We start from the raw sequence: 15,558 nt of genomic DNA on the forward strand, positions 1-15,558 counted from the left end.
CAAAGCACAGCACTTTCAGAAGGAACTTCTCTGTGATTTCTAACTAATTGTGTGTTCCCAGACAAGTCACGTATTCCCTCTTATTAGAAAGATGGAGGCAACAGCTACCTTAGAGAGTTGTAAAGATGGCATGAGGAAGAAAGCGTGAGCCTTCTAATCTATGGAAGTGCTAGGACTTCGATATAGTTGTGATTACTATGACCTCAATGATTTGGCATTGGCATTCCTGCCCTTGGATTATATCTGTCTCTGTTTGGTTCCACCAGAGGAGCTCACTGGCAGGGGTGGGAAAGGTTAAGACTCTCCTCCCAACACTTTGTTTATGTAGATTCAAATAAAGAATTGGTTCTCTCTGACTTCTTTCCCAGAACAACAATCTTCTTACTATTCATCAGGATTTATATTTGGATAAAGGGCCGGAGCTGAAGTTACAGAGGGGAAATATAAAGCAGACTGCAAAATAGGGCTGCTGGGAGTTGCAGGAAGCGCACTGGTGAAAGAAGCCTGAAAGCATTAAATAAAGAACGTGGAAAAATGACGGACCACGTGCACTTGCTTTGTTTGTCTCAGTCATGACAGAGTAAAATTCAGCAGGGAGGTCACATGCTTTACCTTCTAAGGGCTTCAGGAATAATAAGTGATTAATCTCTTGAGACAGTTCTCACCACAGAATATATTTTGTTAATTTATGTCATTAAAAGGGCTACTGAGCAAAAGAGTTTCAAAGATAGGTGAGTGCAGGGTATAAGAGGAAGGCTTATATTTATATTTTAAAAAGTAAAAAAACATAGAATCTAACTTATATTTCCTTGAAATCAAGCTTTTATAAATTATAACAATGATAATACTGACAAAATTAACACAGGAAAATGAGACTGTTTCTTTCCCTTTGTACCTAACAGTGAGATGCACACACCACACATACACACACCACACACATGCACACCACACACACACACCTATGTGTATTTTGGCTTCTCCCACTTTCAGCACATATGAAAATCAGAACAATCTCAGCAAGCTAGTTAATGATTATTAAATGCATTTTAAATGCTATCTTTTTTAAAATAAGTTTTTGCAAAACTTTTCAGAAGAACATTCCCTGAAATATTTTTAGTGACTGGTTTTAAAATTGCACACCTGGAGAGACATTCCCAAATAATCTCTAAGAATATTTACCATATGAGCTAAATAATTATTTCCCTTAGGAAAAAAAATTCTGTGGGTGTTTACTGAAAATATCTTACTAGCTCTTGCAAAACATTGAATTCATCAGAACTAGAAGTTCAAATATTTGAAATACAAACAAATATAGGCACAAATCCTCTATATTCCACGGCACTGAATATGACCAGAAAGATAAAGTCATTTTATTCTTAATATTTTTATTAAGACTGAATAAAGATGCCAATGAATTATTGTGGCATTTGTTCAGTGATGTTGTGGTCTCCTCACTGATCACTTACTTTCAGCTTTCATTACTTTATATATGAGGCAAACCGTCGATTTTCAATCATTAATACCAAGGTCTGCCAGAAGCACTTTGTATTAATGAATCTTAAAATATTTTACCATTGCATTAAGTCTAACTGTATGCCGGGAAGATTTCAAGCACAGTCTGATTTAGCAGGCAGTTGGGAACAGAGACAATTGGTAACATCGGAACTGAAATTCACTACTTCTGACTAATGCGTTTATCATGATGGTCCATTATTTCAATCAGCCTGTCTCTAATAAAATCGACATCACTTAATGCAAATCTATCATATTCACAGGTAACAATGTAGAAGTATTGGTGGAAAGAAGGATAAAAGAAGTAGGCAAAAAGTATGATTCCTACTATTGTTGTGTTATGAATATAAAGCCCTATACAGGGCCCTTTGTTCTCCCACCTCCAACTATCTACAAAAAAAACTACACAACATCACCACAAGCTTTTAGTTATGAAGACAAGTTCAGCGGAAAACTCAGATTACTCCCCACCAAGGAAATTAGCTAGTGACATGTGTAAGAACAATCGCATTGAATCCTTCCTGGTTCGGCCGAACTTACTTGACTAGGCTAATACACTTTTGTGAAATGGACTGGCTTCGATGTAAAGTCTAACAAAATGAAATATAAAAGAGCTCCTGAGCTAATTGAACCAATGGGCTATGAAGTGACTTCCTGATTTTACTCTGATAACTTGTCACTCTCTCCAGCAGTAGCACATTGCACACTATGTAGGCAAGAGAAAGGCATGGGAATGGTAACGGAGCAGGTAAACAGAAACCCTAGCAAATGCACCGCTGAATTCTCTCTCCCTCCCCTCCCCTTTCCCTCCCCTCCCCTTTCCCTAAGTGTATGTGTGTGAGCGTGTGTGTGTGTGTGTGTGTGTGTGTGATTGTATAGTAGTCCCCCTTATCCGCGGGGGATACGTTCCAAGACCCCAGTGGATGCCCGAGACTGCAGATAGTAGCGAACCCTATAGATACCATGTTTTTTCCTAGATGTCCATACTTATGATAAAGTTTAACTTATAAATTAGGCATAGTAAGAGATTAACATTAATAATAAAATAGAAGAATTATAACAATATACTATAATAAAAGTTACCATAGATCTTGGCAACCTCAGCATATGATTTTTTTTCTTTCCTTATTAAGTTGAGAACTTTCACCTTTTCATTTAAAGGAAAGATTTTACTGTTTCTCTTTGGCATATCTGAATGGCCAGCATCACTGCTCTTGTGCTTTGGAGCCATTATTAAGTAAAATAAGGGTGACTTAAACATAAGTACTGCGATACTATAACAGTCAATCTGATATCCGAGAAAACTACTAAGTGACTAACAGGTGGATACTCTGGACAAAAGGATGCTTCAGGTCCGTGGTGGGACAGCAGGATGGAGTGGGATTTCATCATGCTACTCAGAACAGCATGGCATGCAATTTAATACTTATGAATAGTTTATTTCTGGAATTTTCCATTTAATATTTTCAGGCCACAGTTGACCACAGGCAACTGAAACCACAGAAAGCAAACTGACAGATAAGGAGGTACTACTATATTGCACTTACACAGCCCTATATATTCTACAAACTTTATAGCAACTCAGTTCCCATATGTTACTATTCCTTGGCATAAAAACAGCTAACTTTTAAATGCTACTTTTAACGAGGATTTAAGGGCAGTCTTTTAAAGTACAAATAACATAGATGAAATGCTTTCTGTTGTTAAATGAATGATATAGAACCCCTTTGAGGATAGCTATGGATTCAAAGAGCATTTCCAGACATCAGAAGTGAAGTGCATACAATGGCTGCTAAAAGGAGGACAGATTCTTCACTCAGTGCTGTGCTCCTCTTGTTATGAATTAAGACCATGGCTCTGTCTACACTGGATGATTCTATAATAATGTGGACTTCTGTGGTGTGGGCTAATGGAGTTCGTGTAGCATCTGCTATTGAAGGTCATTTGTATCATGGATTTCCTTGGTTATTGTGGCTGAGTGTGAACGATTCTTAACCTATTTTGGAAGTATTTTTATCAATTTGCGTAACAAGAGAAATGCCTTCCACTTAAATTTCTTATATGTCTTTCCTACTACTGTCACTATATAGAATAGGTTCCTCCAAGAAAAAATTTTCCTGCTAGCAGACAAGTATAGCATTTTTAAATGGAAAAGAACGGGTCAACCAAAATAGAGAAGGTATTCTTCCTATTTTTACCATTTTAAAAAGCTATTTAGCTTGCCGAGATTAAACCAATGATGGGTGAATATTTATTAATACACAGCTTTATTTTTGCCAAAAAAGTATTCATCATAAAAGTTATGCTCACATTTGCATTCCTTACAGCATTTGCCATCCACGTATGCAAGAGCTGACTTAAGGGGGCACTCAGGCATTGGGCAGATCAGAGTTTCACACTGGATGGTTCCATTCTGAGAAGAAAACAATATTTAAATAATTTCCAAGCTGCAGTTTGATCATCCTCAAGTATTTTTAATCTGTTCCTTAAATTTCAAACTCTTCACATGAAATGTCATAGATACCACCATTCTCTTTGGTTATTATGCCATAAAACCCATAATCCAGAGAGACCCGCAGTAATACAGATTGGATCCTGACCCAGCTGGTGATTGGCTCCCATCTTTTCTCCAGCAACTGATCCTAAATGCGCTAGACTTCTCACCTTCTGAGGTGAGGTGGAAATGATATGGGTGGAGGGAAGAGCACACACTGACAGGGAAATAGCAGGCCAAGGCTAAGCCTGGGGCACTCATGTCTCCCCAGATTACTCATAAAATGAGCATCAATAAACCAGGAGATTTCTGGAATAGCTGCTGTCATCCTGGAGACTCAGTCTCAGGACTCAGAATCTTCCCATGGATATTAAGCTCAGAGAGGCCACCACCACAAGGCGGTGCTGACAATCACAAGAAGCACCTAACTGCAGACAGAAAGCAAGGAATTTAATTCCTGAAGGTCAACCAGAACTCCCAGGTAGCCAACGGTTCTTCTAGTCATTTCATTGACCTCACTACACCACATCTCCTTATTTTATTCAATTCGATTTTTGGCCCCCGTCAAACACGTTGGGAAGGCTTTAGGATATTTGCAAAGTGTTATAATTTACATAGGAACATAATAAGTTCCTGAATAGAAATCATAATGCACGCTCACTCGTGCGCACACATATGGCTATTTCAGAGCTGCCTTTGACTTTTTCACATGTGTGATATTCTGCTTTTGAATAAACTTGATGAACTTGGAGAAATTCTTTTTTAAGGCTAATTCACAAAGACTTCTGACTTCTTTCCAGTAAAAAAGTTTTAACAAATGAATTCATGTGGAATTTAAATGTTCAAAGTCAAACTAGTTTGAACTTTTCTTTGAAAACAAACAATTTTTGAAATCCCAATGCACTAAATATTCTACTTTATTAGTGAACAATTAGCAAAATCATATTTATTTCAACTCTATAATTTGCATTCCACTTTATTAGCTAACTTTTAAAGATTATCTTACCTATTTAAACTCTATTATTTGCTTATATGGCCCAATCTGGTCACAATATTTCATGCTGCACATAATTTAGTTGTATTAAAATGCATTAATACATGTAATCTATACAGAAATGAAATACAATAATGTACGCCTGAAATTTACACAATATGACCTCAATAAAATTGCTTTTAAATGCATTAATAAACACATCAGGGGAAAAATCCCTGGTAATGTTAAGGATAACAGGACATAATCCCTTGGGAATCACCTTAGTAACCCAATTTAAATTGCTAACTTCACATGTGTACCAATAAACTTACACTTTACAGCATTCCTAAACCATAATCATCTTTATAGGCTAGAAAGTGTCTTTAATAATGCAAGACACAGTTCTTTAGATTTGACCGGGTTTCCTAGCACTTTAACGTTGTGTCTTGAGGAAACAGGTCTTGAAATTTTCATGATTACATTGTTTTAATAAATTTTTAAACAGTGGGGGCATCTGAGTTCCCTTAGTCTGAACTCCAGTGGAAGCCGTACCAGGCACGTGCAGTTCTTACAGCCGTCTGTCCAGGACTCGAATTCTCGGTAGGTAGTTCCCTTCATGGTGCAAGTCCTTTCACAATAGCACTGATCCAATCTATTCATTCGCTGTTCAGCTCGAGACAGCTGTAGCACAAAGGAAGGGGTTCATATTGTTCGCCATTCCAGCAACACAGAAACACAAAATACTCCAGTAGGCATCTGGGTTTTTTTAAGTGTATGGCAGTCATGATGACTATACCTATCAACCATTTGTTATAAATATATTTAAGCCTTTAAAAAGAAAAGGCTTTTCCCCCTCCTCATTTTCATGGTAAATTTGCTCCCTGCCTTTGAAAAAAAAAAAAAGCATAATTTATAAGATACAAATGAAGACTAAAATGGCATCACCCACAATGCAGAGAAGCATTTTCCATTGTTAAAAACGTTTTACTTCATGAATATGTTCACTCAAGTGAAAACATAAATTTTAGAACCTATATTGTGTCAGAAACAAATCATCAATATACAATACAACTTGCAGGTTATCAGTAACCACTATGCAAGATGACAACAGTCTGGTGAAACTATAAGTAAATTTGATACACGCATAAGACAGTGAATAACCCTACCACCGAAACATAGTGGTAGAAAGCATTTGTGGGGCCATTTCCTTGACATAACTCTAGTGCCCATATTCTTTACAAAGTCCTCTCACCTCTTTCCTCGTAATGAAAAACTAAATAATAATAAAAATGAAATTAAACAATAAATCCTGTTGCAATAAGCAGTGTAAAAACCAGGTAATCTGCCTCACTCTTGATTTACTGAATCGCTTGTTATACAGATGGCTAGGGTTTGAATACTGATAACTCTTTCCTTGAGCAGAGATTTAGATTCAGGACTAACAAACAAGAGAGTATAAGAAAAGTCTCAAAGGTGGACATCTGTGGTTATAAAGGAACTATGAGGAATCTTAAGGATTTTTGAGCACCCCCACACTATATTTACAAGTAGTTTTTACCTTGGCTGATGTTTTGGCTAAAATGTCCTGCAGCTCCATTATTTTCTGCACGAGTCCATGGAAGTCATTACAAGTTGGACAGGCTAGAATTACAAACACTACATTGGTCAAGTTGTATTTATAAGGGGTTCCATCTGGTTAAGTCTGTGCTGACAACTAATATACAGGAACTCCAATTTCAAACTGACATTCTGGACAAAATTAAGCAGGAAGCACACTTTTCATCACACAGTGCAAGAACTAATGGACTTACTGCGATTAAGATCTGGGCACTGAGCGATAAATCCTTGGGGCATGACAAGTAACTGCACATCTTGCATTATACCCTGTGTGTGAAAAATTTAAAAAGAGACATATTACTTTCATCTACCCAAATTATGTTTAACAGTCAAGTTCATGAAGAAAAACACTACAGGACAGACTCACCGAAATCCCTAAATAAAACCTTTTTGAATACATGACTACTACGTCAAATCAAGGGAAGAAATACATGAGACGAAATAGATGATTATCCATGTACTCTCCTATTGAGAATATTTTTAAAGCCTTAAGATTAAATGTCAAGATATAATTAAAAGGCAATAGTCATGTTGTTTTGAGAAGTTATTTTTAGTTAGCCGCTGAAAAAAGGCTTGAAAATGACCTTTAAAAATCAACCTGAAAACCACTCCTGGTTTCAGCAACAGTGAAACTGGATACCAATTTTAAATGAACTGCAATCATCAAAGAGAAAAGGATAGAAAAATTGAGTCACAGAGCAATGCTCATTTGAGCATTTCTCATTTTTCAGTTGGATCTTTTAAAACTAATTTCTCAACTTAAAAAGGACAACAGATTTATTAAACAGCTGCAGCAGAACTTAATGACAAGCCCTTCAGAGTACAGAAAGTTTAGTATAAAAAATTTTTAAAATGCCAGCTGAAAATGACCCATTTTACACAGAGGGCCACATCACACGTTTATAGGCAAAATTTACAGGCATCCTTAGTCTTTAAGGTATAATTAGCTTCCAGCTTACTGGGCTCTTAAAGCAAAGGCCAAATGGTAGCTCAGAAATGACCTCATCAGACATTCCAGCTGTCCCTTTCATCCACCACCCCTCTCTCTTCCTTCATCAACTTTATATATTTTCTTTAATTAATATTTCAATTTATCCTTTTAAAAATGCAAAAAGAATGTCTAATGACAGGGACGACAGCACCAACATATTGTCAAGACAATTTTGAATGTGTCTACAAAGATTTACCAGTCACATACTGGCCTATATCTTCTACATGATTAATCTTATTAACGGCACTGTATAAAAAGAGTGTCAGTGGAATGATAAATATTTTAGTATACACTGTGGCAATTGCTGGATCTGTCCGTTTGCTTGGGATTTGAATTAAGAGGCAACTTGTATACAAACTCCTATCACTTGGAAGCAGCAACATGAAAATGAGGCTACCACGTACAGTTATATAGTTTGTGCGCTGCACAAAAATTATGAGTTAAATTTACAACCTCTGGAGTAGCATACATAACAGATGTGTGAGAAGGATTCTGAGGCCACATCTGGGCTCCATAGGAAAGACCACCATGATTAAATAGAGGAGACCGGGCACTCATAGCACAAATTTGCCATCCCTTACATGGGAAAAGAGCATTGATTTTTCAGGATTCACAAGCATAGGATCAATTCCCCATGGCTGCCTTTGGGCACGTTACTTAACCTCTCCAAGCAGGTTTATGCTTATGTAAAAGAGAGATAAAAGGATAAAAGACCCTGCATCAAGGCCAGCAAGATCAGGATTCAACGGAATAACATATTGAAAGCACCTGGTTTTCAGGTAACAGTTTAAGGAAGTTTTTAAACTGTCTTCCTAGGATTACAGACCATGCTTAGAACACCACTTTAAAATCATCAGTACCTACTCTACCTAGAAATCTACGAGTTGGACACATGACCTATCATTCTTTTCTTTAACAACCACTTGCCAAGTCACTTCTGTATTACAGGCACTGTCACAGTCACTGGGAGAAAAATGATTCCACTACGGACTTGAGTCAAGCAATGTTCTGGACTTTATCTCTTCATCCTTAGAATATAGAAAGTTAAACGGGATGTCTTTTAGATCCTCTACAATGATAAAATTCTATGGAGAGTATCACTAAGTAGATACTAAAGAAAAAGATATAAATTATGACTGCTTTCTAGTTTTGATAGATTTGTGCATACATATGTATTCTTTCTTACTTTCTGGAGTTCAAGGAGACTATGAATAACAAATATTGAAAAGTTTTCAATCCTCTATTATTAACATCCCTATAAAAGTATCATCAAAGGTTATATATCAATGGTGGAGAATTTATTTTAATATTAACATTTTAAATTTTTATTACTTTGAATGCCTAATTGCAAGAATGATATGCTAACTGCCCTGATTGCAGCCTTGCGATCATCTCTGTACTGTCTCAAGATCAACCTCATTCAGGAAAAAAGAGAAAATAGTGTCGGCCAGCTAAATAAATCACCAATGTAAAAAAAAAAAAATAGAAAGGGACACAAATAGAAAAAAAAACTATAGAAGCAAAATTCTTTTGTTTCACACCATGAAAAGCAAAATGTGCTTTTCCAAACTCATTAGAAAGTATTTACATTTAGACTTCATGCTCAGAATTTAGTCAAAAGATACCTTAAAATATCCATGTGCATTATTTCTCTGTCCCAGCCAAAATGTTGTGCCCAGAGGCAAGTCTGTGGAGGGCTTTTCCACCACTCTTTCATATATTCTGCGAAAAAGGAACATCAGGTAAGTGAGGTGAGTTGACAGTCATTTCTTGGAATCTTCCATTTCTTGAACTGAGAACATTTCACTTACTTATTGCAGTCAACGTGTAAAATCAAATGGGAGGCACTGATGGCTAGGGAGAGCTTGTGCCACTTGTCATCAGCCAAAATGTAAGGAAACACTTCTGTGTGAGGGTGGTGACTGCTTGAGCGGTAATGCAGCCTCACTTCATTCCGATGGCCACTGCTTTCCAGTTCCAGGTACCTGCACAGAGAAGAAGAGCTAGATGAGCCCCATGGAAAATAAAGTTCAAAAATTATTGACACAACTTCTCTCTCCAGAAAGATGGAGTAGATATGTTTTCCCCATTCTTCTCACTAAGTACTGCTAGACACCATATTATAAAACAAACATAAGAAGAGCCTGAACAACGAAGAAAAAAGAGAAAACCAGCGACAGATCTCAGGACCCAAGGAACAACACAGTGTTGAGTTTCCTGGGTTTTATTTTTGCCTCATATATCCCAGTCTTGAAGCTGAAGAAGCCAGAAACCTGGAAATATCAACGGATACAAATTTAAAAAGTCCCACAGAAGCCTGCTCTCTCTAGCCAAAGTACCAGAAAAGAGGAAGCCTAGCAAGACAAAAACTTTTAGAGAATAACCTCTCTATTCCAGCCAAACACCACAGAAAAAGACTGTGGCCCCATCCCCAACCATGCCAGCAAAGGTTAAGTGGGGAGCCTAGATTTCCACCTTCTTGAAGCAGAAATGAGGTACCCAACACCTCTGCTAGAGTGGTGACAGAGAGTACCAAGCAGAGAGCCAAGCTGGCCAGTAATGAAGCCCCCCGCTCCATGTCATCAGCAGAGATCACAGGAGGAGGAGCCTACATTTCCACTCCATCTCACAGTAACAAACACACTGCCCACTCCCCACTGGGATGGTGTCAGAGAAGGGCCAGTAGAGAGTCAGGACTTTCACTATCATTCAGCAGTAATGAGACCATCCCTAGCACAGTGTCAGCAGAGACCATGTAGGGAGTTGGAACTTCCACCCCTACCCAGAAATAATAGGAGCTCCCCCGCAATTCTCAACAGAAGACAAGTAGGGAGCCTCTTTCACTTGGAAGTAACAAGACGGCACCCATCTATCTGCTGCCAGATCAGTGTCACAGAAAACTAGCTAAAACAGGGAGTTTAAAAAAGATCCAAGTCTCAGAACATAAAACAAAAATGTCCAGGTTTCAATCAAAAATCACATCATACCAAGAACCAAAAAGATCTCAAATTTAATGAAAAAAAATAACCAAAAGTTATCAGCACCAAGACATTAGAGATGTTAATATTACCCATCAAAGATTTTAAAGAAGCATTGATAAAAGCAAGCAATTACTAATATGTTTGAACATGCTTGAAAGAAATGAAAAAAATAGAATAAGAACCAAGTAAATATATACAAAAGAAACAAATGGAAGTTTTAGAACTGAAAAATACAATAACTGAAATAAAAAGCTCAAAGGATGAGCTAAATAGTAGAATAGAGGGACCAACAAAAGAATCAGTTAACTGAAAGATAGAACAAAAATTATCCAATCTAAAAAACCCAGAGAAAATAGACTGAAAAGAAAATGAACAGTCTCAGAGACCTGTGAGATTTTAACCGAAGGTCTAACATTTGTATAATTCGAGTCTATAAAAGAGGAGAAAGAGGGGAACTGAAAAAGGACTTGCAGAAATAATGGCTGAAAACGTCCCAAATTTGATGAGACATAAACTCACACAGTCAAGAATCTAAGCAAACTCCAAACAAGATAAATTCAAAGAAATACTCTTCGTAATTAAACTTCTAAAAAACTAACAACAAAGAAGAAAATATTGAATGTAGTCAGAAAAAATTGACACCTTACGTAAAGGGAAAAGCAATTAGAATGACAGTGGATTCCTCAGCAGAAACAATGGAAGCCAAAAGGAAATAGCACAATATTTTTCATGTGATGAAAGAAAAAGCTGTCAGCTCAGAATCCTATGCCCAGCAAAAATATCCTTCAGAAATGAAAAAGAAATCAAGATAGTCTCAAAAGAAGGAAAATTAAGATAATTTGAATTAAGTGTCCAACTCAGATATACTATGTTTAAGGTTTCTATTTAGCCTAATGAACACTCAAAGGGGCATGTAGGGAGAACAACCAGGTCTACAAGTCTGAAGTGGGGAGAGGTCCATAAGGGATACAGGAATTTGGGAGTCAAAGGCATACAGACTGTATCGAAAGCCATGGAGGCATAGGGATTACCTAAGTAATTATTATAGATGAAAGAAGACTGATCTAACATCTTGAGGAAGAACCAGCAAAGGAAACCAATAAGTGTGACTAGTGAGATTAGAGGAGAGTGATGTCCCAAAGGCCTAGTGATGAAGAAGATCTCTCAAGAAAGAGGGAGGAATCAACTGTGTCAAATGCCACTAATAGGTCAAGTAAGAGGGAGACAACCTCTGCATTTAGCAAAACAGAGGTGTTTGGTGACCCTAAAGCTATTTCAGAAAACCTTATACGGAAGAATTCCGCATGAAGTAGGCTCAAGAGACAATGGGCAGAGAGAAATAAGGGACAAGTACAGACATTTTGGAGAAATGGGAAGGTAGCTGCTGAAACACATGTTGCCAAGGGAAGTTTGACTTTACTTGGTAAGAAATACTACACGTTTGAAATAGCGAAAATCTGATAAAATACCAACTCTCCACTCATAGAGGAATTATGATACATCCGTATTCTGGAACAACATGCTGCTTTACAAAAGAATGAGATTCTGACACAAAACTATGCCAACAATGTTTACTATTAAGTAAACAAACAAAAAACTCTGTAGAATCCGATTTTATTTGACAAAACTGTGTGTGTGTGTGTGTGTGTGTGTGTGTTTGTGCGTGTGTATGTATCTCTTTAGAGAAAAAAAGATCAAGAAGGATACATACCAAGATGCTAACAGCAGCTACATCAGAGGAGTACAATTAGGGGGAAAGAATGTGAAGAAGCTTCTCATGTTTTTTCATATCCTTGAATTTTCTTCATTAATCATGTATTACTTCTTTAATGTAATATATAGTAAAAATTTTATTTTAAGATAAAAAACTAAGTAGTCGAGAATACAAATCATGTTTAGAACTTAAGAATAAGTAAAACACCAACTTATTTGGTGTTTGATCCAGAAGACACAACTACAGAATCTTTTCTATATTATCATTTAACAGGTATTCACTGTTGAATCAATCCCACAAGTGAATTCGATAATGATAAAGAAGAGTTTGCATTTTTAAAAAAATATCAGCAAACATACTGCCCAATTGCTATATACCTGTCAGTTCCTAACACATCAAGGCGAGGACCCTATTGTTGCTGTCGGGTCTCCTCCTCTAGCTGTTATTAGAAATGCCACCTGTATTGAATTCCTAAGCTTGAGGTACTAAAACAAATCTTTAATAACAATGAGGCTGACACTATGCCCTACAAACAAGAACAACCCTTCAGAAGTTAAATATTTCACCAAAAGTTACATTTTCATTAGCATTATTCACTCAGCTTTTTTAAAAATGAAATAGATATGTAATACACAAAAAAAAAATCAATGAAGAAAAAACAAATAATCATGTAAAACACTTAAAACTGTGCCAAGCACATGATTAGTATTCACTAAATTTAGCTCACATTAAAAGAAGGGAAAACAGGTTGAAAGGAGTTGATCCATATCTTCAACATCAGTCACTACTAAGATGTACAAAATCGTATGAAGAAAAATTACGGGAAAATATGATTATTGCATACTTATAAGTTAAAAAGGATTTATAATGAACATTGGGCCTATTTTAATGAATCATTTTTCTAATAGCAATCATATTTACTTCCAGAACTCCACTGTCTCCTCTAGGTGATGTCTCAGCGGGAGGCAGGCCTGGTTCCTTCCCTTTTCCCCCACTGCATCCCCCACACCCAGGCTCAGCAGAGCAGAGTGGTTAAACATCCAAGTCCTAAGCCCTGGCTGCCAGGTTCACATTCGGGTACCCCTCCTGGCAGTGGTGAGCTATTTTGCCAATCTGTGCCTCATCTGGTTACTCAACTACAAAATGGGGTATGAAATATACTTGCCTCAAAGGACTTCTGTGAGGATTTGAATGAGTTCATTTAAGAAAGCACTCGGAACATTACTCAGCGCATACAAGACACTGAGTAAAGATAGTACATGTTAGCTATGTTTTTCATTTCAAAAAGTGAAGAGGTCAAATCCTCCCTCCTTCTCATGGTACAGCCAGGGGCAGGCCCACGACATACCCGAGCAATCTGACACTCTTCCTTCAGAGTGGAATCTTGATGGAACACAGTAAGGAATGGAGGGAGGAGGGAGCTGCTTTGTGCTAGGGCAGCAGCATCCTGGTCAGCTATGTTAAGGTCACTCGGTATCTTGCTTCCTGCTTACTGACCCAGCAGGGCGCCTTCAGTTATTGCCTGTTCCAAATTCCAGTGCCCCAGCCTCCCATCAGTTCCGTAAGCTGCCCTCCCACCCACCACCTCCAAAGTCACCCTTCAACCAAGAACCTTAACTGATACACTACAATTGCGACCATGGGGAAAACATACAACTGGAATAAAATCTATCAACATTTTTAAAAGCGATTGTTTGAGTGAATATAAACGGATTTAAGATTAGGCTTCAGAGAAATAGGCAACAGTGGACGAGACATCATTCATTTTAACAACCTCCTTCATAACTCAAGATCAAAGGATAAAAATAAGGTCATGTCTCATGTGACAAAAAGGTTACACACCACATGAAATGAGAATTTTTCTGCTGCCTTAAATTAAACCTAAATAGAAAAATGACTAGATCATCTCAGTACATTAAGCTACAACCCAGTTGTAAATTAGCCACCTGAAGAAAAGCCACATGCACTTCTAGTGCCAAACGTAGCACTGGCGTAGTTCACGGATGGCACAGTTGTAAACAAGTCCAATGCACCAGCTGTGGAACTGACAGCCCAGCTGAGCCTCTCACTCCTACCTATGACCCAACCTCTCATGCCTCAGTTTCCTCATCTATAAAATGAGGAATCAGTGTGATAATCCATGTAAAGCAGGACGTCTGACACACAGTAAGCACTCAGTCAATGGTAACTATTTTTATTATTTGTCAATAATCCTAATTAGGCATCATGTATAAAGTCCAGCTTCTTATACCAATTCTGAGAATAACTATCAATTTGAATACATTTTTTAAGTGAAAGAATACAGAAACCAGCAGACAGAAGTTAGAGGCAAAAACAGGAGATTAATCCACTCTTACAGAAACTAGCTGACAGCACTGGTCTTATGGGGGCACTGGCATATCCAATAAAATACGCAAAGTGAAGTCCAGCAGTAGGGCTAAAATTATTGTGAGTTAGGCGACTTTGTTCATTTATCAGAGAAAACTGACTGTTTCACCTTGCCTCTTCCAATGATTCCTCAGATGTTGAGGGAGATGGCAGCGTGAGGAGAAAAAGGTGTATTTTTTAGCATTCCTCATCAGAATCATATTGATTCTATTTTTATTCTTTTGCTTTTAGTGGTATTTGGTCACCAGCGAGGCAGTATAACGCAGCAATTTAAAAGGCCTTACAGTCTTCATCCTGTCTCCATAGGTCACTAACTGGACAAGTTAAAAATCTTCCCCAAGCCTCAGTTTCCTCCCCTATCAAATAGAGATAATACGAGTTGTAAAAGTAACCGTACGTGATTGTTTTAAGAACTTAATGAAATGAAAGTTGTAAATGCATACGTTGCAGAGTTCCTGATAGAATAAGCACTCCATAAACACTATGATTATGACTTATATTTCCCATGATATATTTATGCATGCTATTGAAACAGCAAATTTTCAGAGTGGATTTTAACTTAAGCATGAATATCAGACAGAAATTTATGAGAAAATACCCAAATAACAATGCCTGAATCTCATCTATGATATTCCCATCAAATGGTCATCCAGTTTGTTTGAATTCATCCAGTGTCCAACAATTCATGACTCTGAAGCCAATCATTTCATTTTTAGAAAACAAATACCTTCCTTGTATTAAATCATAAAGGGAAAGGTGTATTTTTAAAACGATGATTAATTATTCATTTATTACAGCAAATATTTACTATGGGCACTGAGAATACGGCAATGAACAAGGCCAAATAACACTGACGCTTAGAGATCCTCAATAATAAACACAATATTA

The 15,558-nt window shown here is 37.3% G+C and overlaps 1 protein-coding gene across 4 annotated transcripts in view; it reads right to left on the reverse strand.

The window, feature by feature from the left end:
• NELL2 (neural EGFL like 2) overlaps positions 1-15,558 on the reverse strand; it is a 355,809-nt gene that overhangs the window by 214,530 nt on the left and 125,721 nt on the right. For all 4 annotated transcript variants that reach the window (XM_070494724.1, XM_014836288.3, XM_014836289.3 and 1 more), the window contains 6 exons: positions 9,399-9,572; positions 9,213-9,309; positions 6,791-6,863; positions 6,538-6,620; positions 5,532-5,660; positions 3,823-3,925 (listed from right to left, as the gene is read on the reverse strand). In XM_070494724.1, coding sequence (XP_070350825.1) covers positions 3,823-3,925; positions 5,532-5,660; positions 6,538-6,620; positions 6,791-6,863; positions 9,213-9,309; positions 9,399-9,572 — 659 coding nt within the window. The remainder of the gene's footprint in view (positions 1-3,822; positions 3,926-5,531; positions 5,661-6,537; positions 6,621-6,790; positions 6,864-9,212; positions 9,310-9,398; positions 9,573-15,558) is intronic.

This window comes from Equus asinus, chromosome 22 (genome assembly GCF_041296235.1).
Source record: "Equus asinus isolate D_3611 breed Donkey chromosome 22, EquAss-T2T_v2, whole genome shotgun sequence".
NCBI classification, from domain to species: domain Eukaryota; kingdom Metazoa; phylum Chordata; class Mammalia; order Perissodactyla; family Equidae; genus Equus; species Equus asinus.